The sequence below is a fragment of the Belonocnema kinseyi genome, chromosome 6 (assembly GCF_010883055.1).
Source record: "Belonocnema kinseyi isolate 2016_QV_RU_SX_M_011 chromosome 6, B_treatae_v1, whole genome shotgun sequence".
NCBI classification, from domain to species: Eukaryota; Metazoa; Arthropoda; class Insecta; order Hymenoptera; family Cynipidae; genus Belonocnema; species Belonocnema kinseyi.
In genome coordinates this window covers 59,752,375-59,779,341 of record NC_046662.1, presented here as the reverse complement: position 1 = coordinate 59,779,341, position 26,967 = coordinate 59,752,375, and the positions used below count along the sequence as shown (strand labels likewise).

The 26,967-nt window shown below is 30.3% G+C and overlaps 1 protein-coding gene across 5 annotated transcripts in view; it reads right to left on the bottom strand.

Moving 5' to 3' along the window:
* Window positions 1–5,583: 5,583 nt before the first annotated feature.
* The window catches only part of LOC117174899 (protein bride of sevenless), a 50,416-nt gene continuing 29,032 nt past the window's right edge, over window positions 5,584–26,967 (bottom strand). The window contains exons 6-8 of one of the 5 annotated variants that reach the window (XM_033364331.1): window positions 14,687–14,953; window positions 9,479–9,537; window positions 6,094–6,241 (exon numbers count right to left, since the gene is read on the bottom strand). In XM_033364331.1, the coding sequence (XP_033220222.1) occupies window positions 6,220–6,241; window positions 9,479–9,537; window positions 14,687–14,953 (348 nt within the window). In that variant the 3' untranslated portion in view covers window positions 6,094–6,219. Of the gene's footprint in view, window positions 6,242–9,478; window positions 9,538–14,686; window positions 14,954–26,967 lie in introns of all 5 variants that reach the window. The other 4 variants (XM_033364332.1, XM_033364327.1, XM_033364328.1 and 1 more) reach the window with 4 other exon arrangements.

Genomic DNA, 26,967 nt, shown 5'->3' with positions numbered 1-26,967 from the left:
TTACTTGGAAACTCTGAAAATACATTCAAATATTTCTCATCCTTAGAAATATTTTGAAATCAACTCAGACTTTTTAAAACTCTTTAAAACTCCTAGGAATTTTTAGAAATACCCTAAAATATTTTAATCCTTCAGAATTCCCTTTAAGTTATTAAAATCTATTAAAAATTCCGTGGAAACTTTCAAAATACCCTGAAATAATTTCTCATCCTTACAAATCTCTTGCAATCCCTATCCGACTTTTCAAGACTCTTAAAAACTCTAAAGAAGTTGAAAAAATAGACTAAGATATTAACAACCTTTGGAATACCTACGAATTTAAAGATACTTAAAATTACTTGGAAACTTTTATAATACCCTAAAATATTTCACATTCTCAAAAATCTGTTTAAATGTCCTCAAACTTTTAAAAACGCTTTAAAACTCCTAGGAAGTTTGAACATACCCTTAGATATTTTAATCAATCGGAATACCCTTAAGTTACTGAAATATATTAAAAACTCCTAGAAAGTTTTAAAAATACCCTAAAATATTGTAATCCTTCCGAATACCCTCAAGTTATTAAAATCTATTAAAAACTCCTTGGAAAATTTTTAAATACCCTCAAATAATTTCTCATCCTTAGAAGTGATTTGAATTCCCTTTGGACTATTCAAAACTCGATAAAACTCTACAGAAGTTGAGAAAATACGCTAAATATAAACATCTATTGCAATAAATTTCAATTAAAATATATTAAAAATTACTTGGAAACTTTAAAAATGCCCCAAAATATTTCTCATCCTTAGAAATCGTTTGAAATCACCTGAGACTTTTCAAAACTCTTTAAAACTCCTAGGTAGTTTTAAAAATACGCTGAGATATTTCAATCCGTCGGAGTACCCTTTAAATTATTGAAATATATTAAACATTCGCTCAAAACTTTTGACCTTAACCAATTTCTGAAGCTTGGAAATCTCTTGAAATCCCTTCAGACATTTAAAAACTCTTTGAAACTCCACAGAACTTGAAAAAGTACACTGAGATAATAACACCGTTTGGAATACCTTCAAAATCAAATATATTTAAAATTATTTGAAAACTTTTATAATACCCTAAAACATCTCTCATCCTGAGAAATCTTTTAAAATATCCTCAGACTTTTCTAAACTCTTTAAACCTTCACAGAAGTTCAACAAATATACTAAATATGAACATCCATTGCCATGCCTTCAAATTTAAATATATTTAAGATTACTTGGATAGTTTAAAAATACTCTAAAATATTTCTCATCCCTAGAAATCTTTTGAAATCCCCTTAGGCTTTTAGAAACTGGGAAGTTTAAAAAATACAAAAGATATTACAATCGTTCGGAATACCCTAAAGTTATTGAAATCTATTCAAAATTCCTTGGAAAATTTTTAAATACCCTCAAATATTTCTTATCCTTAGAAATCTCTTACAATTCCGTCAAACTTTTCAAAACTCTTTAAAATTCCCCAGAGGTTTTAAATTTCCCTAAGATGTTTGAATCCTTTGCAGTACGTTCAAATTATTGAACTATATTTAGGATTACCTGGAAACTTTTAAAATACCTTAAAATATTTCTTACCATTAGAAATCCCTTTAGCTGCATTCAAACCCTTGAAATACCTTTAATAAATACCTTAAATAATAGAGCCAAAAATATTTCTTATCCTTGGAGATCTTTTTAAATCCTTTCAAACTTTTCTACGTTTTTTAAAACTCCTGGGAAGTTTAAAAATTACCCTTAGAAATTCAAATCCTTTCGCATACCTTCAAATTATGAAAATAAATTAAAAATTGCATTAAATCTTTTTTAAATCCCTTAAATGTTTCAAGTTCGTTAAAATCGTTTGACATCTTTAGAAATCCATTGCAAATTTTTGAAGCTTTAACAAATTTTTAGGATTTTTTTTAGAATAGCTTACATCTATGAAATCCTTTAGAATTCATTAAATCTCTTGAAAATCTCAAATTTAAACATTTCCGAATAATAACATTCCCAACAGAAATTTGCTGAATTATACAAGATCCGAAATAGAAAATTCCGAAATTGAACAATTTAAAAAAATTGTGTTTCAATCATTTTTTTTAAATACAATAATTGAATATTTTATAAATGACAATTTTTTAATTATTTACAACTGCTTAAAATTAAGGTTTTAATTTTTAATTATTTTAAAAATATAAATTTAAAAACACGTGCGCTTTGAACGAAAAAAATTTCTGCTTAATTTCTTAAAAATTAACAATTTAGTATTTGAGAACGTTTTTTTCTTAATTAAAAAAAAATAAACATTAGAAAAAAATTCTTTTGTAAAAATTTGATTATTTGATTTTTAATAAATAAATAAAATTTATTTAAGAATAATTTTTTAATTTTTGGTATTTCGAAATTTTTTAGTTCGAATGATTTATAATTTGGCAATTACCTATCTGGAATATTCAGAAATATTTAAATTTGGTAGTATTATACAATGACGGAAATTTTATTATTCAGGAGTTTTCCAATTCGGGATTTTTATATTTTGGAAATTTTCTAATTAAGGAAATTTTTGAATTTTAAATTTAAATTTTAAATTCAACTTACTCTGAAAATGTTAAAAAGCACTGTTTTTAAATCCAAATATGAGTATGCAGACCTGAATTTAATATTAATTAACCCATAGGTTGCTTTATTGAAAGAAAAGTGACGAAGGCAGTATTTTCATTTAAAAAGGTGCCTAAAAAGTGATTTAAGAAAAACACGCGACATTTTTTTCAAAATCCCTAAATTTTCCCTGACAGTTCTTGAACCTGAAATTTTTTAATTACCACATTTTCCGGACTTTTGGCCATCTTGTATTAACTAGAAAATGTTTGCAAACAAGAAGGAAAGCAGGAAATAACCTGGATTTTTGTTTTGAGAATTTATTGGCCGCCCTGGAAATTCTTCAATTCTGCTTATTTTATTATAAAATAAATGTACCTTTCTCATTCAAAATATGAAAAAAGAAATGAATTTCCTAAAAAAAAACTGGTGGGATTTAACAACATCGAACATAAAGACAAGGAAGTGCAGTCATACAAATTTTCAAGAATAACGATGACTATATATCTTTTATTGATGAAAACATATAATCTTTGATCGTAAGATAGCAATACGAAGTAAATGGCCAACGTAGTGATCATAGTTATCGTATTATGTGTTTACTGTCTAGCTGGAGGGATTATGATGCCTCATAAAATCATTTTTTTCTTAGATTTTTTAAATCCTTAAATCAGAAGTTTCTTTCTTTTGGTGAGGAAATGTTCCCCCATTTTTGGCATATTTAACCAAAATAATAAGAGCTACTAGGGAAATTTGTATGCCAAAAATGGAGGCGCATTTCGCCTACGATAAAGGACCTTTTAGCCTACTACTTCCCCTTTATATTTCCCCTCACCACCCCTACTTCCTCTCTAATACTTCCCCTGCTCACCCTCTCCTTATTTCCACCACATCAACTACTTTCCATCCTCTCACTTCTCCTCAGTTCCCCTACTTTACCTTCAGATTTCCTCCCACTTCTCTAGTTCCCCTTCACTCACTTTCGCTAATTCCTCTTCCATCGCTTCCCCTATTTAAACTCCCCTCATTCGCCCCACGATCAATTCTAACGAATTACAAATTTCGGCAATAAATAACTGCGACAGTTAGTCCGTGTATTAATGAAATTTAAAAATAAGAATGGTGAATTTTTAACCAAAAATAGAATAGTTAAACTTTTAATTGAAAAATACAATTTTATGTTATAAAAAAACGAATCTTCTGACAAATAGTTGATTTTTTTTACTAAATGATTGCAGTTTCAAGAGAAAATGACGAATTAACTATTCAAAATAGTTGAATCATCGACAAAAAATATATTAAATTTTTATCAAAAAAAGTTAATTGCATATTTAAAAAATCCCCCCGCTTCGCGGGCACATTCTCATCGCGCGCTGCGCGCACGGCTTTCCAGTTTGATTTCAAGTTTCAGGTGGGGAAAAAATAACTCTTTGGGTTAAAAATGACGTACAGCCCAAAAATATTGACCGATTAAGACCAAAAAAATTAAAAAAAGAAAATGTTAGAATCTCGAAAAAAATGGTCTTGAAAATATTCAAATTGTGCTCACTTTTTGAATTTTTATCCAAAATGGCTGGATAACGAACTTTCCCTTCATTTTAAGATACAAAAAGAGTGTACCAAAGGGCAATCCAATCGGTTAATTCTTTCAAAAGTTATTAAGCTGACAACCAAAAAACAAACATTCACATATTATACCTTCTCTGACGAGAATGTAAAAGTACGAATTTCCAACAAAATGCAAGAACTTTCAAACCAAAAGTTGGTTCTTCAATTAAACTAGATTAAAATTCAACCAAAGGCGAATTTTTGACAAAATAGTTCAATTTTTACTTTAAAAATAACCATTTCTGACCCACAAAGGAATAGATGAATTTTCAGTTACCAAAGTAATTTTTCATCCAAAAAAAGGAATTTTTAACAGAACATTTCAATTTCTAACCAAAAAGGCGATTTTTTTATCAAATTTAAAAGTGCACAAGCAAAAACTTTAATTTTTAAAAAAGAAAGAATATTTTTTGTTAATTTATAAGAAAGTATTTCAGCTGTAAAACCTAGTTGTTAAATTTTCAACCCAAAAGATGAATCTTTATACAAAAACGTGAATTTTTAACTGAAATGATCAATTTTTTATAAATTTCAGGAATTCCCAATAAAAAGTTGAACTTTCAACTAAAAAAATGAGTCTTTAAACAAAAAGATTCATTTATTACCAAACAATGGGGATTTTTAATCAAATTCATGAATTCTCAACCAAAAAATTTTATTTTTAAGAAATAAAGAAAGAAATGTATTTCTTATTTTTAAAAAAAGTAGTTCAACTTTGCTACCTAGTTGCTGAATTGTTAACCAAAAAGATCAATTTTTAGATAAAAATTGGAATTTACAATTAAGAAATTTCCCTTTTCATTACTTACCCTATTTCCTTCCTTGATATTCTCGGCTTCCCTGATTCATACACTTTCTCTACTTCCCCTCCCTTTATACCTCCTGCTTCCCATACTTGCGATCCCTGAATTTCCCAGCACTACTCCTTACATTCCTATCCCGTAATCCCCGTTACGTTCCCCGCTCATTTACCCTTTCTTCGCCTACTTACCCACCCATCATTTTCCTTCCCTATCTCTACTTCCAGTCCACTAATTCCCCTCCCCTTAGCACCGGTCACTCCCACTCCTTTCCCTTCTTGGAAAAATTAAGGTGAAAGGACAAACGGATGCAACAAAACAATAAAAATTAAAGAATACTTGTCTTAAGATAAAACATAATTTATTATAAAAATTTTTTAAATGTTACATTCTTGTCAAACCAAAGTCAGTGATACCTTATTTTTCATACTTACTAGCATGATCAATCACGCGCTACGCGAGCGTGTAATTTTTCTATTTAAGGAGGAAGATAATTGTTAAGATTAATAAAAACCTTAGAATAACTATTAATTTATTAAGTTTATTTATTTTTTTAAGGTTTCACAAATATAATTTCCCTGTGATTCTTGGGAAAATCGGAAAGATTTTTAAAGATTTCAGGTACATCGAAAAAGTATCCAGAAAAATTAGAATTTTTTCTTGTATCTTGCAAAATTTCACCAAATTTCTAGAAAAATTCAAAGACAGTTTAAAGTATTTATAAACGCTTCAAAACTTCTAAAGTTCCTTAATATTTTCTGAACTGAATTGAATTATTCCTAAAATTTGGAAAAATCGTTAAACGTAGTTAACAGTAGTAAAGGTATTTAACGCTAGTTAACGTATTTAACAGTAGTAAATGTAGCTAACGGTAGCAAACGCAGTTACGGTTTAACTTAAAAATTATTCAAATTACTTAAACGTCTAACTGGTCAAACGCGGAAAACTAATTACAACTTAACAAGATGTAAAATTCTAAAATCGTGTTATCCTAGTTATTTCGTCCTCATCTTCCTCCCGAATTGTCACTTCTGCCTGACCCAGTCTGGGAGAACAGGGCCTTGAAGGATAATTTTCATTCGGTCCTCTTTTATTTGGGTGGAGTTGTCCTTCGACGTAAATATCTGTTTCGATGCAATCATTCTCATCCGAAAACATTTTTGGTCTCCTGGGATTTCTAGGATGGGCGTAGCTAACATCGAGAGAGTCAACGTTATTTAAAGGGCTTCTGCGATCCTGCTTTTAAAACACATTAATATATCGTATAAATATGAGATAATTTTATTCCATTTAAAAAAAAGAAGCCTCCATAAATTACGCAAGGTTTTTAGGGAGTGGGGGTCAGTAGAATCTTACAAATATGTACTATGAAGGGTGGGGGGGCAGTCCGAAGCATTTCTAACGTAAGTTTCCTCTTTATAATTTTTTTTCAATATGCTAATTAATACCTGTTTTCGCTGTTGAAATTACTTTTTATACTATTATACACATTGTATCATTACATCTTTATTTTCTTTTAAGAGTCTCGTAGCGTGTCTTTTAGTCTGTCGTATAATAAGCAGAAGGGAAGTAGACGAATTAAGGGGACATTATGGGAGAAGAAGTAGGAAAGTCAGAGCAAATTATGGGAGAAAAAGTAGGGAATGCAAGGGTAAATAATGGGAGAACAAGTAGGGGGAAGCGAAGAAAAATAATGGGAGATAAAGTAGGAGGAAGCTAGGGATAATTAAGAGAGAAAGAGTAAAAGAAGTAAGGGGAAATTATGAGAGAAGAAGTAGGGGAAGTAAGGGGGAATTATGGAAAAAGAGTAGGAGAAGAGAGAGAAAATTATTGGATGGGAAGTAGGCAAAAGAAAGGAAGCATGAATAGTTGAAATGAGTGAAGGCGACGTAGGGGAAAGTTAGGTCGAGAAAAGCAGAAGACGTGAACGTATTAGTAACAAAGGATGTAAATGTAAATTTGATGTGGGATATAAGATGTATTAAGGATAAATGATGGGAGGGGGAGCAGTGTAAACGAGGAGAAATAATAGGAGAGAAAAAAGGAAGTATGTATAATAAGGGGAGGAAAAGTAGGAGAACTTAATGGAAATAAGGATAGGGTCAGAAGATGGTGAAGAGTGAACTGAGGGGAAGTTTAGAATCTGAAGTAAATGGAAATAATGGGAAAGGAAGTAGGAAAACTTTGGGAAAATAAACTAAGGGGAAGTAGGGGAAATGAGGGATAGGTACTTGTGGGAAATAAGGTGATGGAAAATATTTTAAAATGTGAGCAACGAGTGCAGAGGTAGTAACGGAAGTGAGGCATAATGAGGGTAGGAGAAGTAGAAGAAGAGGAAAGGGGAATTAGGATAAATAAGGTGATGAAGAATGAAAGAAGAGGTAGAAAATAGGTAGAGGAGAAGTGAAGGTGGATTGATGAAAGTGAGGGATAAAGTCTGGTTAAGTAGAAGTAGTGGGAAAAAATAAAGGAAAACACTATGAGAGGAAGTACGGGAAAATCATGGTAAAGGGATATGAGGCAAATAAGGAAATGGGGAATAATAAAATGGGTGGGAAATGAGTGAAGGGGAAGTTAGGGGAAATAAGAGGAGAAAAAGTAGGGGGTGTGAGGAGAAATGCGTAGAAATGATAAGAGGTCGAGAAGAGGATGGGGAAGTAGAAGAAGTTAGAGAAATGATGGGAGGGAAGGTATGGGAAATGAGGAAAGGGGAAGTAGTAAAGGCGAAGGTTGAGTAAGTAGAGGAAGTGGGGGGAAAGGGAGTAAATTATCAGGACTGGAGGAGGGGTAAGTAGAAAATAGGTGAGTTGGGAAGTAGGGAAAGGTATGCCTTGGCTGAAGAAGTTAGAAGAGGGAGAAGTAGATGAGGAAAAAGTTATAAGAGGTGGTTAAGTGATGGATGGTGCAAGGGTAGGGAAATCTTTAAAATTTCGTTAAATATTTCGAAACACTACGAGATTCATTGAAAATATTTAAATCTCTTGAAAATGTAATAAAGTATTTCAAATCCGCTCAAATCTTTCAAAATCTCTCGAAATCCCTTGAATTATTATTTTTAATTTTTTAAATCAATTAAAACTCTTCGAAATCCCTTAAATTCCTTGCTGATATTAGAAAATAATTTAAAATTCAATTAAGTCTTTTAAAATCTTACTAAATAATCTAAAGTTTGTATATAAACTTTGGAATATTTTTACATCTCTTCAAATCCTGTAAAATCATCGAAACTTCTTCAAATCTCTTATAATCCACTAATTCCCTTAAAAATCTCTTAAATTCTTTGAAAACATTTCACACAAATTTGAAGTCTTTTCAAAATTTTGAAATCATACTAAAATGCCCCGAAACCTTTCAAAATTCGTGAAAATTCTTTAGTAAGTCTGTAAATCCTTTAAAGACCTTTGCAGCCCCGTGACTTCTTTGAAAATACAGTTAAATCACTAAAAATTACCTAGTAAGTAGAAATCATTAAAACATTTAAAATATATTAAAAGTTTGTAAAGCTATACAAATTCTTAAAAATTTCTTCCAGATGTTTACGAAATTTGAAAAATCATTATAATCCTTTTAAAAAATTCGACCTTTTTACGCCATCCAACCCCCCCCCCCCCCCGCGTGACAGGCCGCAACATTTTCATCGGGACCCCCCCCCCACCCTGAACGTTTTCTAAATAAATAAAAAGTTTCTTAAGAGGAAGTGCTGTCTAGAAACAAATAAAACTATATTTTGATGTAACACCGCATGCTTTAAAATTTTTTTTAATCACACAAATATTGAAATTACTTAGAAGATAAAAAGTATTATCAGTTGGTTTTTGAACTCATATAAATAATGTTCTTGAAATAATTAGAACAGATTTCTTAATATTTGAAATGTGTCAAAAAGAAACGTAGAAAATAGAAAAGAAAATTATTTCACAGGATTGTACAAAATATTAACAACACAAAATTCGAGCCTTTTTAAAAGACATTTAGGCCTTTAAGAAGTTTGTAAGAAAACAAAAATATTTTATATATTTTCGAAAATGCTTCCAAGTTCAAAAATATTTTTAATCTATTTAAAATCTCTTGAATTCATAAAAATATTTTTAGCTGATTCGATTTTGTTTATTTTTGGAGACATTATTAAAAAAATCGTTAGATTTCCAAGACACCAAATACCGAATATTGAATGCTCCATGCAATATGGAATCAAGTTTTTGTAAGTACGTACAGAGAATCAAGTAATATAAATATATTAATATAATATATAAATAGAGTTGTTCTATTTATTGAATCAAGTCTAATTTTTGATAATGCGATGTTTAACAATCAAATGAACCAGCAGACGTTCTGCAGTATAAAATAAAATTTTTACAACAAAATTACCTTTTGCTTTATATTTTTCATAAAAATGGACTTGATTCCATATACAGAGCAAATCGGCCTGATTTATTACAGGGAATAACCGTTACTTGATTCTTTATACGGACTTACCTGAATTTGATTCTATGCTGCATGGAGCAGTCGTTACATAAATGGCCGGTGAGTTCTCCCTAAAATAAAATACAAAGCAATGACTTTTTCATCAGTGAAAGAAAGTACATTAAAAATTAGTAACCGAATTGAAAGAATAATTTAAAAAAAGAAAAAGAATAGAATGAAATAGAATAATAATAATAAAAAATAATAATATAATTACTTGATTCTTAACTAATCTATTTAAATTACGGCAATTTGGAAAAAGAAATACAAATAATTTAAAAAAATCTCTAATTTCTAAAATTGCTCATTTTAAATCATCCTTTAAGCAATATTTAAACGGAAAAAGGATATATCATAGGCTACCCTACAGATTCGAACGAATCTTGTGCTTAGTGACCCTATTTTAAAAATTTATTTAAGGTCGACATTAGATCTAACTTCTCATTAACCATTTTCTGAACCAAAATCGGAACGTAACAATATTCATCAATCAAAATTAATTTTCAAACTACAGCTTTTTTGCCTTATTAGAGACAAAAGAACACCCTGATCGCAAATGTCGGTGACAGCGTCTGGCGATCCCTCAGCTGTATTCGCTGTGAGCCGCGATCGTGTCGCTACCTAGCGGATTTGAAAGTTAATGGCGGGCGTGTGTATTTGTGGGACTCAATGGACAATAATACAAGAATATGTAAGAATTTGTTTAAACATTAATCTTTCAAGTTTAGTAATAGTGGGTGGAAAGTTGGGAACGCCAGCGATTAAAACTTATAATAAAAAACTTGTAAATACACTAGTGAAACTTAAAAAATTCTACCTGTCACATATCTAAAAGGTTAAGTCAGTCGAAACAAATATATTTCAAAGACGAATAAAACGTAACGAAAGCACAGATAAAATGATATTCAAACAAATAGCATATGCAACAAAGTATGCTCTAATAAATAAATTTTTTTAAATGCTGCCATGAACTATGGATTTTTGTCATAAGAACAGTATTTGCAAAAATAACACATGCAATCAAATTTCAACCTGAAACGGAACCCAAAGGCATAGAATTATTTAAGGCAAACCATGTGCGATGTGTAAACGAGTACAAACAAAATGGAATCAGTTGATTTATTCAAGCAAAAATTGTTAGTCAAACATCTGTATCTTCTGAACCGTACAGAACTCAGTTGAATGTAAGCGATGCTTACCTTTTCTCTAATAAAAGCTTTATTAAATAGTATGAGTTATCATCATGGTTTATTTTTTGCAGATTGATGCTAATAGAGTAGGAAAAAGTGTATCTTGTACATGTGTTTATAACCAAAGTGGCCGGTGCAAGTACGTTGATGCTTTGATATATTATGTGAATAATTATGAAAGTTTATCAAAGACTAATTTTGAACAGCAATGGGGTAAACCGACACCAGAGCAATTTGTGAAAGAAAAATATTCAAAAGGAGCTGATTTTGCACAAATGTATCTACCGACACCAAATTTAGAAGTGGAATTGTGTTTGCCTGACGTGGAGGAGTTAAATAGTCGGTGTCTCTTACAAATAATGTTATCTGCAGAAAAAGAAGCGTCTAGTCCACAGATATAAAGTGATATTGATAGCTTAGAGACTATATTAGTAGAATCAGTAGAACAAGATGAAAGAAAAAAAAACTGAAGTATGTTTACTTAATATTCATAAATTTATTGAAGAGTATCCTGTTTACTGTTCAGAATATGTTCTTTGTGATAGTATTAAACATTTCTTCGAGACGCATATTATAATGACAAGTGAAAATATTATTGATCTATGTAGTAAAACCATTGATGAAGCTATTTCTAGCAAGTGGGAACTAACAAGAAACCTAAAATTTTCATACACAGTGACAAATTCAGATGTACGTGTGCGTTTTAAACATGTGTGATTTATTTGTCTATTCTCCCATTTAAAATGGCAGTTGCAAAATTTCAGTTCATCGTGACGAATTATTTTTACAAGAAGCAATACTAAAATCTAAAGAATTTTATTTCACTCATTTTTACCTATACTTGTTTCTAAAACAAATGAAGTAAATAAAATGAAAAAAGCGCTTCAAGTAAAAGATCAACCTCGTCGAGTATTCACCGGAAAAGATATTCAAAACACCGTGAAAAATATTCGATAATTTTCGAATTTCTTAATAAATATAATTTTTATACAAGATAAAATTGAAAAGAAATGACTACTTAGTCTCTAATGCAAAAGCTTACTATTTTCATATGATGCGGAACATTTGAAAAAACTGTGCTATAATTTCCAAAGAATAGCGCTAACGTAAATAGACATGTGATGTAACATAATAAAAGACATAAACATATTTTTCGACATAAGTTTGTAATTAACATTTTTAATATTTAAGATTTTGTTAACGTTGAAATGTAATATTTTTATATTAATAAATTTAGTGAAAAAAAATGTTCACAAATAATGTTTTTTTATTACTCCATTATTCATTTTTATCTGAAAAAATACATGGTTATAAATTGACTAATACACAGGCTACATGGATAATTTTATCAATAGAAGAGAACAAATATTCTGGAATGTTATTCAAAATTAGATCAATTCTTAGTCGTTGCATGATTCTTTCTACATGAATACGAACTCTCGCAATACTGTAGGTCATATTTGTTTCTTCTTCAGAAAATTCTGAATTTTTTTCAAAAAAAGGTGGCATAACGAGAAAAACCTGTTTACCAGTTGCATCTATCACAGACCTGATTTCAGGAAATCCTTTATCCACCAAAACTACATCACCGTCTTCCAATAAATTTATCAATTGCGAATCAATTGTTATTAGTTACTCACTTTTCCTACCACCAGCTACTTTTGATTTAAAACAGATAAATCCAGATGGCTTGATTCCAATTAATTCTTTTGCAGTAAAACCTCTTTTCTAATGAGAATAAGAATAAATAAAGTCGTCAATCTTTGATAGAACGTCGATTTTTAATTCAGTACAGTCTATAATGTCACGATCGGCTAAAATATTAAATTTGCAGTGGATTTTGTTCTACTACAGTCTGGTCAAAGCCAACTAACTTGTCTACAAGATTAGCTAAAGTCTGACCATACTGTATTCCTTTATCTTTCATTTTCCTTCTATTTTTGATATTTCTAATATCAATATCATCTGGTATTTCTGTTTGAACTTCTGCATCGCAATGATTTATCTGGTAAATATACCTATTACATGTAGAAGTTAATATTGGTTCCGTGTGAGAACTGATAAAATCTACTTGAATTTCTTGATTTTTTTTAGATTTTTTTCAACATTTACATCCATAGGATCAGTTTGACTGCTGATAATATTGTTAGAGCTGTTATCAAATTGTTTTTCAGCAGTACTGATCAATTCAACACTCCTATTGCTAATACTTCTTCTACAGTTCATCAATCTATTGTACCTAGATCAAATGAATACTGCCCAGCTGTATAAAGGGAAATTAGGTAGAGGGGGTAGAGCAAACAGATACTACTTGTATGCTCTCTAAAACCTCTCTACCCATTTCCATGGGGCAGCTGAGATATCACCCCACGCTGCCACAGACCATTCCAGCAGGGTGTTTTTTTTACACAGGAGGAATAAACTATGAAAAATATTATTTTTTAATTTTGAAATTGATAATTCAGACATATTTTATTCGAAATGTACGTTCTCTGGCGATTCGAACAATATATTATTTACCATAATAAGTTGAAAATTAGAATAAGTGCGATATGTTATTTGTTATTCAGCTCGCGTTTTGGGTTTAGTTTTTAGAATAAATAAACTTCAAAGGCTCAGGATATTTAAACTTCTTCAATTTGGAACGATAAAAATGATAGTTATTTTGTTTCTACAGAAATTGAAAATTGTCATATTGAACGCCTTAATAGTTTTGAATTTAAGGAATTTCAATTTAAATAATCTAAATTGTTTAATTTTACAAACAAGAATTTCTTGCTTTTTAAATTCTTTGAAATCATATACTAGAACATTGAAAGGCTTGGTAGATAAACAATTTTTAAATATAATATTTCTAAATAATTAATTTGAAAAATGTAAAAAATTATGTTTCTTATTTTTGTTATTAATACAAAGAGGCATCCTGCTGGCAAGAGTCAGCGAGAGCGTCTGGAGATTCCTCACCCTCCGGAAATTAGGTCGTTTAAAAAACGAATTTTGATTTAAGTATCTTTGGACAGTGCTTATTTGATCACTGGATTCCATTTACGCAACTTCCCCTCATGCCGGTGTGGGATCACCAAACACTGGCACTGACCCTTGCCAACAAGGGGTCCTTTTGTACTAAAGAGGAATAAAATAATAAAAATTAAAAAGTTAATTTTGAAATTATTAACTTAAAAATATTATATTCGAAATATTCCTTTTTTGTCGATTCCAACGCTATGTTTCTTGTCTTAAAAAGTTGAAAATTATATTAAGTGAGATATGTTGTTATTTGCTGTCATAAGTTAAAAATTAGAAGTTAGATAACAATTATCGCTAGCTGACGTACATTTTAGTTTATGTTAATACATTTTATCTGAAAATGTCTAAAGTTACAGCTTTCAGAACTCGAACTTAAATCATAACAAAACATCCAAATAGCGCTTCTATAAATTAGGTTCAGAATTACAGGATCAAATATTTTAGATACTCAAGACATCAATATTTTGCTAATATTTTTCAAAATGTACACTACACTAAATGTACACTATTTTTGATCTCTCAAGTAAAGCCGGAAAATGGACTTGTTTAAAGCATCTAGAATAATTTCGAAATAACGAAACATTAAGAGAATAATTTCTCATATTCAAGTCTTAAAAATTATAACATTGTGGAACTAAGCATTACAAATTTAATTATTTACTATTTGAAAATACTAAATTAAAAAATATCCAAAAATATTCAGTATTTTAAAATGAACTTAAAAAACGTAAATTTAATCATATAATGTTTCTAAATTAATGATTGTGAATTTAAAAAACTTGTCCGTTTCTTATTTTATTCCTCATTAGTCACTCTTCTGGTAAGGGTCGGTGACAGAGTCTGGCGATCCCTCAGCTACATGTGGGATCGCCAGACACTGTCGCCGATTCCGGTGTATAAAATATGTCACAAGAAATTAGATTTCATTTCGATCCTAAACGAAGGATAAATATAAGTTTTTCAATCATAATCTAAATAAAAAAATGAAACTAGAACATTTCACCTGAGGGCTTTCGATGCAAACGCGTGGCACTACGTAGGCATTATTTTCCACCTCTCGCATTTCAGAGCTGAAGCCGTGATTATTGTAGCCGGGATTCCTTCGGGGCTCAATAGGACTTCTGTTACGAGCGTTGTGTTTGAAATAAGGACTGACACTGGTATAGCAATTTGGGTATCTTGCTACACGCAAATTCCCTCCGTTGTTTGCTGCATCCATGCTGGGTCGAACATACTCGTAATATGATGGCCGTGACTGTAAATCCAATGCCTTTGAAACAAAATTTTACGAGATTTTGACACATGGTGATATAAAATATGAATAAAAAGTCAGCTATTATTCTGGAAATTGCTTTAAGGTCTCAGACTTTACAGTGCCAAAGGATAGCTCTAAAAATAGGGGGAATAGGGTGATTTTTCACGAAAATAGGGGAATAAATTTTTGTTAACAAAATTACAATGTATGGGGCATTCCACACAATATTTGCGACCAAATTTTTTTCACGTAAAATATTTATTTAATAATATAAATCAAATAATTATAAACAAATAGATTTTTTTCAATTTGGACCTGCTTTAAAAAAAAATGTTAAGTGGAATAAATGTTTGTCTTGATCTGGTAAAAATAAGGGAGTGGGTAGTCAAATACTCTTGAAGCAATGCATTTATGAGCTCACGCTCGCGAAGTGTAGCGCAGCTCGACTCGCTCGGACTAGGACTCGACTGCCCACGCGATAAGCAAAACACAACCAACCACTTGCAAAATCGTATATTTTTATGTTGTTAATTTAACATATTCGAACTTTATTGCTTTTCAATATGCATTGCTTCGAAAGTATTTGACTACCCACTCCTAAATTTTTACCGGATCAAGAAAAATGTTTAATCAACTCTTTGAAATAAAAATTTAAAACAGGTCCAAATTAAAAAAAAAAACTTTATTCGAAATTTGAGGAAAGGCCCAATACATTTTTTTTTTAATTTTCTCGAAAACTTTGCATGTCATATTAAAATTTAAAATAATACGTATCGTATATTTTTTAGTGTTACAGAAGAAAAAAAATATTTTGCCTGAAAAAAACCTGAAAAAAATACTGAATTCAACCCCACTTCTCACCTCCTTCAACCAGTTAATTTCCCCTACCAATTTCGAAATTCCCTAACTTTCCCTGAATTTTTCTTGACCAGTTTTTTATTATTCCTGACCGTTATACATTTTTTCATGTTAGATGTCCAACTTAGAAAATGAATATCAAGCCATAAAGATATATTCTCAATCCAAAATGGAACAATTATACTGATCATTGAGAAAATTATGTTTTAACCATAAAAATAAAATGTACAGCAAAATAGTAGAATTTTTTATCAGAGAAATTAATTTGCAACTAGAAAGTTGAATTTTTCACCAAGAAGATTATTTTCTACCCAAAAAAAAAAATTTTCTGCAGAACAGTAGAATTTTCAACAAAAACGTTAATTTAAAACCAAATAGTTTTTAACTAAAATGATGAATCTTCAGCCGAAAAAATTAATTTTTTTATAAAGTAGGTCAACCTTGCACAAAGTAATTGATTTTTCAACCAAAGAATATGAATTCTCGACAAAAGATATAATAGTTGATATTTCAATCAAAAAGAGTAACGATTAGTTCTCAATAAAAAAGATCAATTTTCATCAAAATATATAAATTTTCAACTAAAAAAGATAAATTTTTAACAAAAAATAAAATACTCATATTCACAGTTAAAAAGTTACTTTTTACCCAGAAACAAAAGAATTTTCGAAAGAGTAGTTAACTTATAACCAAAACAAGGTATTTTTAAATTAAAATAGTGTATTGCTAACCAAAAAAATTCATTCCTTACAAAGTAGTTATAATTTTAACTAACAAGTAGTTGCATTTTCCTTGAAAAAGATAATAGTATATGTATTAACCAAAAAATATTTTATATTGAAACTGAAAATAACTGAATTCAACAAAAAAATATTTTCAAAGAAATAGTCAATTTTTTAACCAAATATGATAGTGAAAATACCCGCAAATTTGATTATCATGGCACACCTATAACTGGCCACAGAAGTAACTTAGAAACACACAACACCCTTTCCAACGTCTCATGGGGGGAAGGCATCCCTATGATTGGACACAGAAATAACTTAAGTCACACTTAAGTTCCCCACGTCTCATGGGGGGAGGCATCCCTGTGACTGGTCACAAAAATAACTCAAGTTACACACAACCCTATTTCCAGCGTTTCATGGGGGCGGGAAGGCATCCCAATGACTGGTCACAAAAATAACTTAGATCAGACACGACCCCCTTTCCAACGTGTCATCACGTGTGGGACCTGTGACTGGCCACAGAATTAACTTAAATAACACACAACCTCCTTTCCAGCGTCTCACGGGGACGGGAAGGCACTCTTCTGACTGGTAAAAGAAATAACGTAGGACGCATAGCATCCCCACTTGTCCCCTAATGTTTCATGGATACATATCTTTTGCCATTACCACATTTGTCTTAGCATTAATGCCGTATTAATTTTGCAGTATATCTGTGATTTTTCACATTTATCGTCTGTTTTGTCAAAAACCATCAGTCGCAGGGTAAAAACATATTCAATATAAAATATATATTTTCAAATGATCTACAACTTTTATTTAGAACTTTTCTTATAAATTTTCACTATTCACTGAGATGAACGTAAACAAACATGTTTTTATGGGTTTTTCATGGTTTTCACCATGGAAATCAAATTTGCAGGTATTATCGCTATCATATTCGTGATCAGCGCGTCAAAATACATAGGTATACGAAGTTTCGAATTAATCGGAGGTAAGCACTTTTCGGAACTTTATCCAAATAAATAAATAGTTCATTGTAGAAAAATTAATTTTGAAGCAAATGGTTAAACTTTCGAAGAAAAAGATGCATTTTCAACCATAAACTTTTATTTTCTGCTTTAAAAGACGACTTTAAAAAAAGTTAAATGTTTGACGATATAAATGGATTTTTAACTATAATAAGGAATCTTTTATAATAAAAAAATTAATGTTGAAACAAATATTTGAATGTTTCGCCAAAAATATAGATTTTTTTAAATATAGTAAACTTGTCGTCAAATAAATTAATTCTCATAAAATACGTAAAATTTCAACTGTCAAAAATAAATTATTAGCTAAAAACAAAATAATTAAGTTTTTAATTTAAAAATTAATTTTCAGTCAATTAGAAACGAATTTTCTACAAAAAAGTTACATTTTTTACCTCAAAAAGGGTTTTTAAATTAAAATCATGAATCTTTAACCACAAAAATTAATTTTTAACAAAGTACTTCTCCTTTCAACTTTTGACTTTCGACCAAAAAAAATATATTTTTAAGCATAAACATTAATTTTCTGCCAAAAAAGACGAATTTTAATTAAAAATACATGAATTTGCAACTATGAAATTTAACTTTTCAACCGAAATAGAATAATTAACTTTTCACTTTAAAAAAATTATTTTGCAACAACAAAAAATGCATTTTTAAAAAAGTAGTTAAACTTTCAACCAAGTAATTGAATTTTCAACAACAAAAATTAATTCTAAACAAAATTGTAATAGTTAATATTTCAACAAAAAATTATTTTTGCTTTAACAGTTTTAATTTGAAAATTGGCCTTTTTGGTTTGAAAATTGAATTATTTGGTAAAAAAATTGACTACTTGTTTGAATGTTAACTTTATTTTTAAAAATTAAAATGTTCAGTAAAAAGACCGTTTTTTTGCTGAATATAGAACAATTTGGTAAACGCTTAATCTACTTGTTTTAAAAATATTTAATTAAAAATAAGTTTTTTGGCTGAAAATGAATATTTTTTGTTTAAAAATTGAACTATTTCATGAAAGATTGATCTATTTTGTTGAAAAAGACAATATTTTCACTTGAAATATTAGTGATCATATCCCCTCCCCTACTCACTCAGATTGCTAAACATTTCGCTTACTTCTATATTCCTAATATCCCCTCATTTCACCTAATTCACATACTTAGGGATCGTCCAAAAACTGTAATACCACTTCAGCGCGGTGGGGGGGGGGGGGGGGGGGGGGGGGGGGGGGGTCTCACAACATCTAGGGTTGCTAAAAAGAAGGGGGTGGTTGGAGTTAAAGTAACGTTACGTTCCGAGTTTAGATAATTTTTTTAAGCACATATGGTAACGATTATATTATATTTATAAATGATGAATGTTTTTTATGGAAGATTAATCTTTTTCTATGAAAATTTATATTTTTAGTTGAAATTCAACTTTTTGGTACAGAATACTTGAATTTGGTTAAAAATTCATTTTTAAGTAGTAAATTAATCTTTTTGTTTAGAAAATCTTCTTTTTTCGCTGAAAATTCAACTTTTTGGTTCAGAGTCCTCGAATTTTGTTTCAAAATTCATCTTTTTGAGTTGATAATTCAATTTTTTGTTTGAGAATTCTTAAGTTTTATAAAAAAAAAATTTTCTTTTGTAATAAATCAATCTTTTTAGTTAAAAATTCACCTTCTTGGTTACAAATTTAACAACTCAGTTTTAAAGTTTAACTTTTTAATTAAAAATTAGAACAATAATTTCTTTCTTGTAAATTTAATTTTTTGTTAAGAATTCTTTATTTATTAAAACTTTTTTTTTTTTGTTAGCAAATTATTTTTTTTTATAATTTCATCTATTTTAGTTGAAAATTTAACTTTTTGGTTGAGAATGCTTCGATTTTTTTGTAAGTCCGTTTTTTTCGGAAGACAAATAATCTTTTTATATAGGGCGGACACGCTGAGGCTTACATACATGGCGAATCGAATGCTACCCGAATTGCATAATAGCAAAGGGGAAGCCATTATACAGGGGTATTTTCCTATTTCGCGCCTTTAAAGTTGCATTCGGATCGGCCATTCGGTCAAGTCCGTGCATCTTCGGATCAAGTTTATCATAGTTTCCATGGTTGCGTTCGAAACTTCAAATGGACACAAGTCTCAAAACAATATAGGTCGTGTTACATAGTAATTACAAATAATAAAATTGTTTGATTAATAATGAAATGAGACATGTGAACTGAGAAGAAAACGTCAATTTTTGTCTGTGCCAATAACATTATAAAATGTCTGCTGAGTGACGAATACTATAAAATAGTAATAATATTCTGCGCTTCCAGTGGGCGAAGAGTGAATGATGTTTACCGCTTATTTACGGCATAAAAATAGGTATGTTATGAATAGACAGGATTCGTTTTAAATAAAGTGAATGAAATATTTTACATGCGTAAACTTTAAATTGACATTACCTACATTTACGTATAGCGATTAAGGCAAAGAGGTGAATCTGAACATAACCTCGATGTAATGACAGATCTGCCCGGTATGTTTATTATACTTTCGATTGATTATTCTTTACCAAAGAAATTTTAAACATTATTTCTGAATTTAAAATTTGATTACTATTGTTTTTTACACAGATCAATCCTAGAAGAAATACACATCAGGAAATGCAGATACAATTGGTGCGTTTCGGCTTGGTGTATTTCAATAAACATTGTTGAAAAATCTTAATCTCCGGACCTTATCCCAAACCTTGGCATTTGATCAGCACCTAAAATCAATTTTAAGTAATTTTGAGGGTATCGGTGTATCAAAAAAAATCTCGAAGCAATTTGACTAGCCCGGATTATAATTAATAAAGTTTTTAGGGACTTTTTATTTTCAAAAATATTTTCTCTGGACCTTATTTCAAAATTTGATTTGACCAACCAATAAAATAAATTGAACACTTGTTGGTGATAGAATTGTATCAGTAATAAATCTAGAAGAGAAATTTTAGGCAGAAATTTACATTCCAATTTTTTTTATTATTCCATTCTCGAAATTGCTATATCTGGATCTGATTTCCAAACTGGCATTTAATCAGCTGCTAAAATTAATTTAAAGTCATTTTGATGGTATCGGTGTATCCAAAAAAATGTCGAAGCAATTTAACAAGCTCAAATTTAAATAAGTAAAGTTTTAGGCATTTTTTTATTTTAGCAAATGTTTTCTCTGGGCCTCATATTAGAATTTCGTTTGATCAACTACTGAAATAAACTAAAAAATCGCTCAAGATAGTAGTGCATCGAAAAGAAATGTAGAAGCGAATTTTTAGTTCGAAATTTTAATTTCAACTTTTTTAGATATTACTCTATAATTATCTATTTTATCAGGTCTGAAAATTAAATTCATACATTATTCGTATCTTATGAGAAAATAAGAATGTTTGAGTGTAATTCAAAGCTACTCAAAATGTTATTTTAATGTATTTTTTTAGGCCTCGTTCAACTTTAAATTATGCTATTAGAAGTGAAGACACAAATTCTGTAGATTTTATTTCAGATGTTATCTTTTCCACTGGAGGTTGTCCTATATTAATTATCGATTGATCAAATGAAATTTTGAGATGACATCCAGAGAAAGTATTTTCTACAATAAAAAACTCCCTAATGACTTTATTAATTAAAATTTGTGCTAGTTAAATTGCCTCAAGATATCTTTCTGATACACCTATACCATTAAATTGAGTCAGAAGTAATTTTAGGGGCTGATCAAATGCCAGTTTGCAAACCATATCCAAAAGAGAAATTTTGAAAATACAATAATTCAAAGAAAAAGTTGGTCCAGAGAAAACATTTTCTAAAATAAAAATAATACATAAAAAGTTTATTAATTAAAATTTGGGCTTGTTAAGTATTGGCACAGACAAAAATTGATGTTTACTTCTCAGTTCACATGTCTCATTTCATTATTAATCAAACACTTTTATTATTTGTAATTACTATGTAACACAACCTATATTCTTTTGAGACTTGTGTCCATTTGAAGTTTCGAACGCAACCATGGAAACTATGATAAACTTGATCCGAAGATGCACGGACTTGACTGAATGGCCGATCTGAATGCAACTTTAAAGGCGCGAAATATGAAAATAGCCTTATATAATGGCTTCTTCCCTGCTATTGTGCAATTCGGGTAGCATTTGATTCGCCATATATGTGAGCCCCAGCGTGTCCACCTGTATATAAATTTACCTTTTTGATTGAGAATTCAAGAACTAGGTTTTAAATTGAACTATTCTCTTTAAAATGCATTTTTTGGTAGATGATTCAAAGCTTGAGTTAAAAGTTCATCTCTTAAGTTGGAAATTGAACTGTTTTGTTGAAAACTTCGTTTTTTTTTTGTTTGAAAAATTATTAAGGTAATTGAAAATTTACCTATTCCATTTTTGGTCTAAAATGAGTCTTTTTGAAATAAATATTGAACTTCTCGTTAAAATGAAACTATTTTGTTAAAAATTAGTTTTTTTTGTTGAAAATAAATCTAGTTTAGTCGAAAACTCAACTTTTAGATTGAGAGTTCTTGTATTTCGTTGGAAATTTCTCTTTTTTTGTATAAAATTAAGTTTTTTATTAAAATTTCATATTCTTGATTGAATAATTCAACCATTTTTTATTAAAAAAACTCGTCATTTCGTCTTGAAGTTTCAATGATTTAGTAAAAAAATCAACTACTAGTTGATAGAAAATTAGTTATTTATAATTTAAAATGATTTCATTGAAAGTTTATCTATTTCATTTTTGGTTAAAAATGTACCGTTATTAGTTTTAAAATTCAATAATACCTGGATTAACTGCAATATAAAATTTATTTAGGCACATTTCAACCCTTACTCTGAAAATCAATTTTGAATCTTTATTGTTGCTTTATAGCCGAAATGTATAATTCACCAAACGGTCACGTAAACAATATAGGCATATTGACAACTTGACTCTCTATAAACATAAAGGGGTAAATTGCCCACAATTGGTAACGTAGTTTATGGATGATCCCTTGCACTAATTTTCCCTGCTTCTCCCCATTCCCCCTACTTTTTGACCCCTTACAATCCTTACACCCCCTCCCGGTGGATGGACGGATAGACACACGATCCAAAATAAAAGAATCTTTGCCCTAAGCTACGTAATCCAAAAAAGAAGAAAAAGATTAAAAATACCAGTTTTATTTGTTTCAGGATTTTTTTTATTAAATGGAAACTAATAAGCATAAGGAAAAAAGGGAAGTATTTCAAAAATGGGATAGGCTGTGAATAGAAAACGTTTACAATTATTCCGAAATAAATATTTAAACTTCAATCATTCACAACTCGATAAAAAAAACTTCAATATCGAGAAATGTTAAAACTACTACTTACACGTATCAAATATTTTTGTATTCATTAACCCAGTAACGAGTTTAATTCACCCAGTAAAATATTCTCTTAACAACACTGAATACGTTCATGACCGAATTCTTTTTTATCCAACACTGAACTTGATTAAATTACTCCCACAAAGAAAGCGCGTTTACTCACTGAGTGAAATTTAAGTGTCACTTGATTAAGCAAAAAGCCTTGCAAGAGTCACAAACCATTTTTCCACCCTGGCAATTCACATTAGACATATAGAGTTATAAAAACAGCTACGAGTCGAGAACGTTATTTCTGTACCCTTTTAATGAAATTTTTCAAGTGGCTAACGAAGAACCACTCAAACGGAAACAGCAATGAACAAATTTTTCTACGTTGATCGTTGAATTACTCGTTGAAAGTTATTCAGCTTCCTCTGTCGAGTAATTCGATAACGAGCTATTGTTCCAGTGAGCATTTAATCATAAAAAAGCATAGTATCCTGCCCTGAAAACAAGTTTTCGCAATTTTCCTAGACACATGTGTCTTTTATCTTCGCTTTTATAAAAGAAACTCGGTCATTTTTCTTCGCGTGACACTACCTTTTAATCAGTTGTAACCTAAGTGCCAAGTCTTTTGCATATTCATTAATATGCATAAGTGGACCGGTGCAAGCTTATGCAAAACTCTTTTGAATGTCTTCACTTTTTTGTTTGAAACTAAATGTGTGACCTTTCCCCCCAGTAAATATATTCTATGGAAATTTCTGCAGAATTTTTGTTGTATAATTGCTGTACCATTAGGCTTTAATGACAATGATCTTTTTATGAGAATTTGACAAAAATTTGGCATTGTGTACAAAAAAATTCTAGTACAAATTCTATAAACTGTATAACTTGGTGAATTAATTTAGTTTTAATCATTAATTTCTTTTTATGCTACATCCTAGTATTTTTTATATTCTCATCCTAATAAGAAGGTATTAATTTTATCTAACATTTGACTTCGTCGGTGTTCATCAAATCTCAACATTTTGAAACACAATAGGTCAGAAAAAAAACTATTTTTAGTTTTAGTGGACTATTTCCTTTTTCTCCCTTTATTAAAAAAATGTACTCTATAAAGGTGACTTTCTTTTGTCTAAGACATGCCTCATTAACCTAATTTCACCTCTCCTCCCTCAGTACCCTCCTCTCGTTTCACCTCCCTTTACAAGCTTCTTCCTCTTCTACTTCCCTCTCAACAGTTCTGCAGCTAACACTACCCTTTCCCTAATACATTTCACTAGCCACCACTTTCCCTCCCCTACTTACCTGTCCAACCCAACTCTTCCCTCAATGTCCATACTTTCTCTTCCTAATTTCCCCTTACTTCCTCTTCTTACCCTATCCTTATTTTATATCAATTCCCCTACTTTCCCTTACATCTTCACCTCTCATTTCCCCTACCAATTTTATTTCCCTCCCCTCATTTCACCCTTTGCTTTCCCTCTTTTCCCTTTGCTTTCTCTGCTTATCATACCCTTATTACCTATCGCTTCTCCTACTTCCGATTACCCTCCCTTCTTTTATTTTCCTTACTTATCCTAATTCCCCCTCTTCAATTCTACTTCCCGTACCTTCATTTCACCCTTCGTGTGCCTTTTCTTCACGATCTTCTTTACTATTTATATCCCACTCGTCATTTTTACAGCTAACACTCTAGTTTTCCTAATACTCTTTTCTAGTCATCACTTTCCCTCCCCTTTATAGCCGCACTACCCTACTAGCTCCCTAATTTCTCATTACTCTACCACTTTCCCTATGCACATTTTCCGCACTTTCCTACTAACCGTCACAACCAATCCTCTCGACTTTCCTACTCCTTGAACTTTCCTCTCTGCTAACATTCATCTCATCTCTTCTTTTTATCCTTTATTTCCCCACTCTTCACTAGCTTTTTTCTCATCTACTATGTTCTCGTGATTTCTACAGCTAACACTCCTCTTCCCCTAATGCTCTTCGATGGCCACCACTTTCTCTCTCCTACTCACCAGAACTACGATACTAGCCCCGCCCCCCCTTCACTTTCGTCAATACACTTAATCTTTTCAAATAATTATCCCTAATTCCTCTCATTTTTCATACTTTTCCGTCCTAATTTTCCATTACTTAGCATATTTAGCATTATGTCCCCTACCTTCACTTTCCCAACTTGCCTTTCACGAATTTTCCCTTAATTTCTCAATTAGCCCTATCCTCATTTTCCCTTATTTCTTCTACTTTTCCTTCCCTCATTTCCCCTTATTCCATCTACTTCCTCTCATCTCACTCTCCCAACTCCCCTTCCTTCATTTCCTCTAACTTCTTCTACCTCTCCCTTTATTTGTCCTCATTTAATCATCTCTAATTTCTTATCGCTTATATTAATTTCACTTCCCTGAATTCCCCTAATTTTCCCTTATCTCCCTATCATTATTTCTTATGATTTCGCCTCCCCTCATTTTTTCATAATTCCTCTAATTACCCACTTCTCTTTTTCAAACATTTCCACTTCTTTCCCTGCCTTCATTTCCTCTCAAGTCCCCTAATTTCAATACTCTCAATTCCTCTACTTTCCATCCCCGCATTCCCGCTCACTTCCCCTACTTTACTTATGCTCATTTATCCTTTCTTTCCCTACTTATCATCCCCTTATTTACCATCACTCAGGAATGTGATTAAATGATACATTATCTACGTCCTTAGAGGATTTAATAAACATTAACTACACTTGACAAGAGGGGCGTAATAGGGTGGAAAAAAATTCAATTTTTTGGTGAGTAAAGTTTATTGAATTTATTAACTTTAAAGTGAAAAAAAGAAAGAAAACAATTTTTTCGTTAAAATATAATATTTTGAAAAATGACGAAAAAATGCATTTTATTCATATGTGCCTGAGTATGCAAAAAAAAGTTTTTACTTATTTTTTCATGTTTTTTTTAATAAATCAAGGGAAAAAATACATATTTTTAACTTTCAAACAAATATTTTTTCTACTTTTGACTAGTCCTGTGTAAATGAATGTTTACGGATCTCGTAGGAAAATGGCTCATTTATTAAACTTTCTTTCTATTTTCTCGTGATGCGACAAATAAACTTTTGAGTGGTATTACTGAGGAATCTAATTATTTTGAGTTTTTCAGCCTACCGTAGTTCGCGTGAATACTCGCAGATAATATTTCACTGGTATTAACCAGAGTTTGGTAGAAACTTGTTAATGGTAACTAAGTTACTGAACAATTACGCTTTTTTTAACTTTTAGAGTAACTTCTTTACTATATCAAAAAGTTACTTTGTGTTTTTGTATGTCTCGTATTGAGAAAGAGTTAAAAATTAGTTTTGGATAACAATTTAATGGATAATGTAGAAATTTCGACTGTTTAGTAAATAATTAACTTTTTTTTTGGACATTCACATTTTCGGTATAGAAACTATACCACTCGGTTAAAAATGACCTTTCTTTGGAAATTTAACTCGCATTGTAAATTCGACAGTTTGTTTAAAAATGAACTGTTTTGTCGCAAGTTCATATTTTTGGTATGAAAATTCGAACTTTTGGTTAAAAAATAACGAAAAATGTTGTTGCAAAGCGATGTTTTCGGTTTAAAAATTCATCTCCTTTATTGAAAAGTTTTTTATTTGGTTTGAAAATTCCAATCTTTTGGTGCAAATAATTCTGTAGAGGGTTCGAATTTTTGTATGAAAAATCGTGTTTTCTGGTTGAAAATTTAACTTACTTGGTTTTAAGTTGAAGCACATTTTTAAAACTTCAATTTTTTGTTTAAATATTTATAATTTCAATTAAAATTCATCTATTTTGTTGAAAATTTAACTATTTTGTTTCAACTTCGTTTTTTGGGAGAGAGGGGTTAGAAAATTCAAGTAATTGGTTGAAAATTAACTATTTTGTTATAATTTCAACTTTTTTGTGGAAATTTTGTCTTTTTGGTTTAAAAGTGGTAGAAATTTTGACTATTAAGTTGAAAGCTTACTTTTTTGTGGAAATTTAATATTTTGATATTAAGAATAATGTTAATATTTTAAGGCAACTTG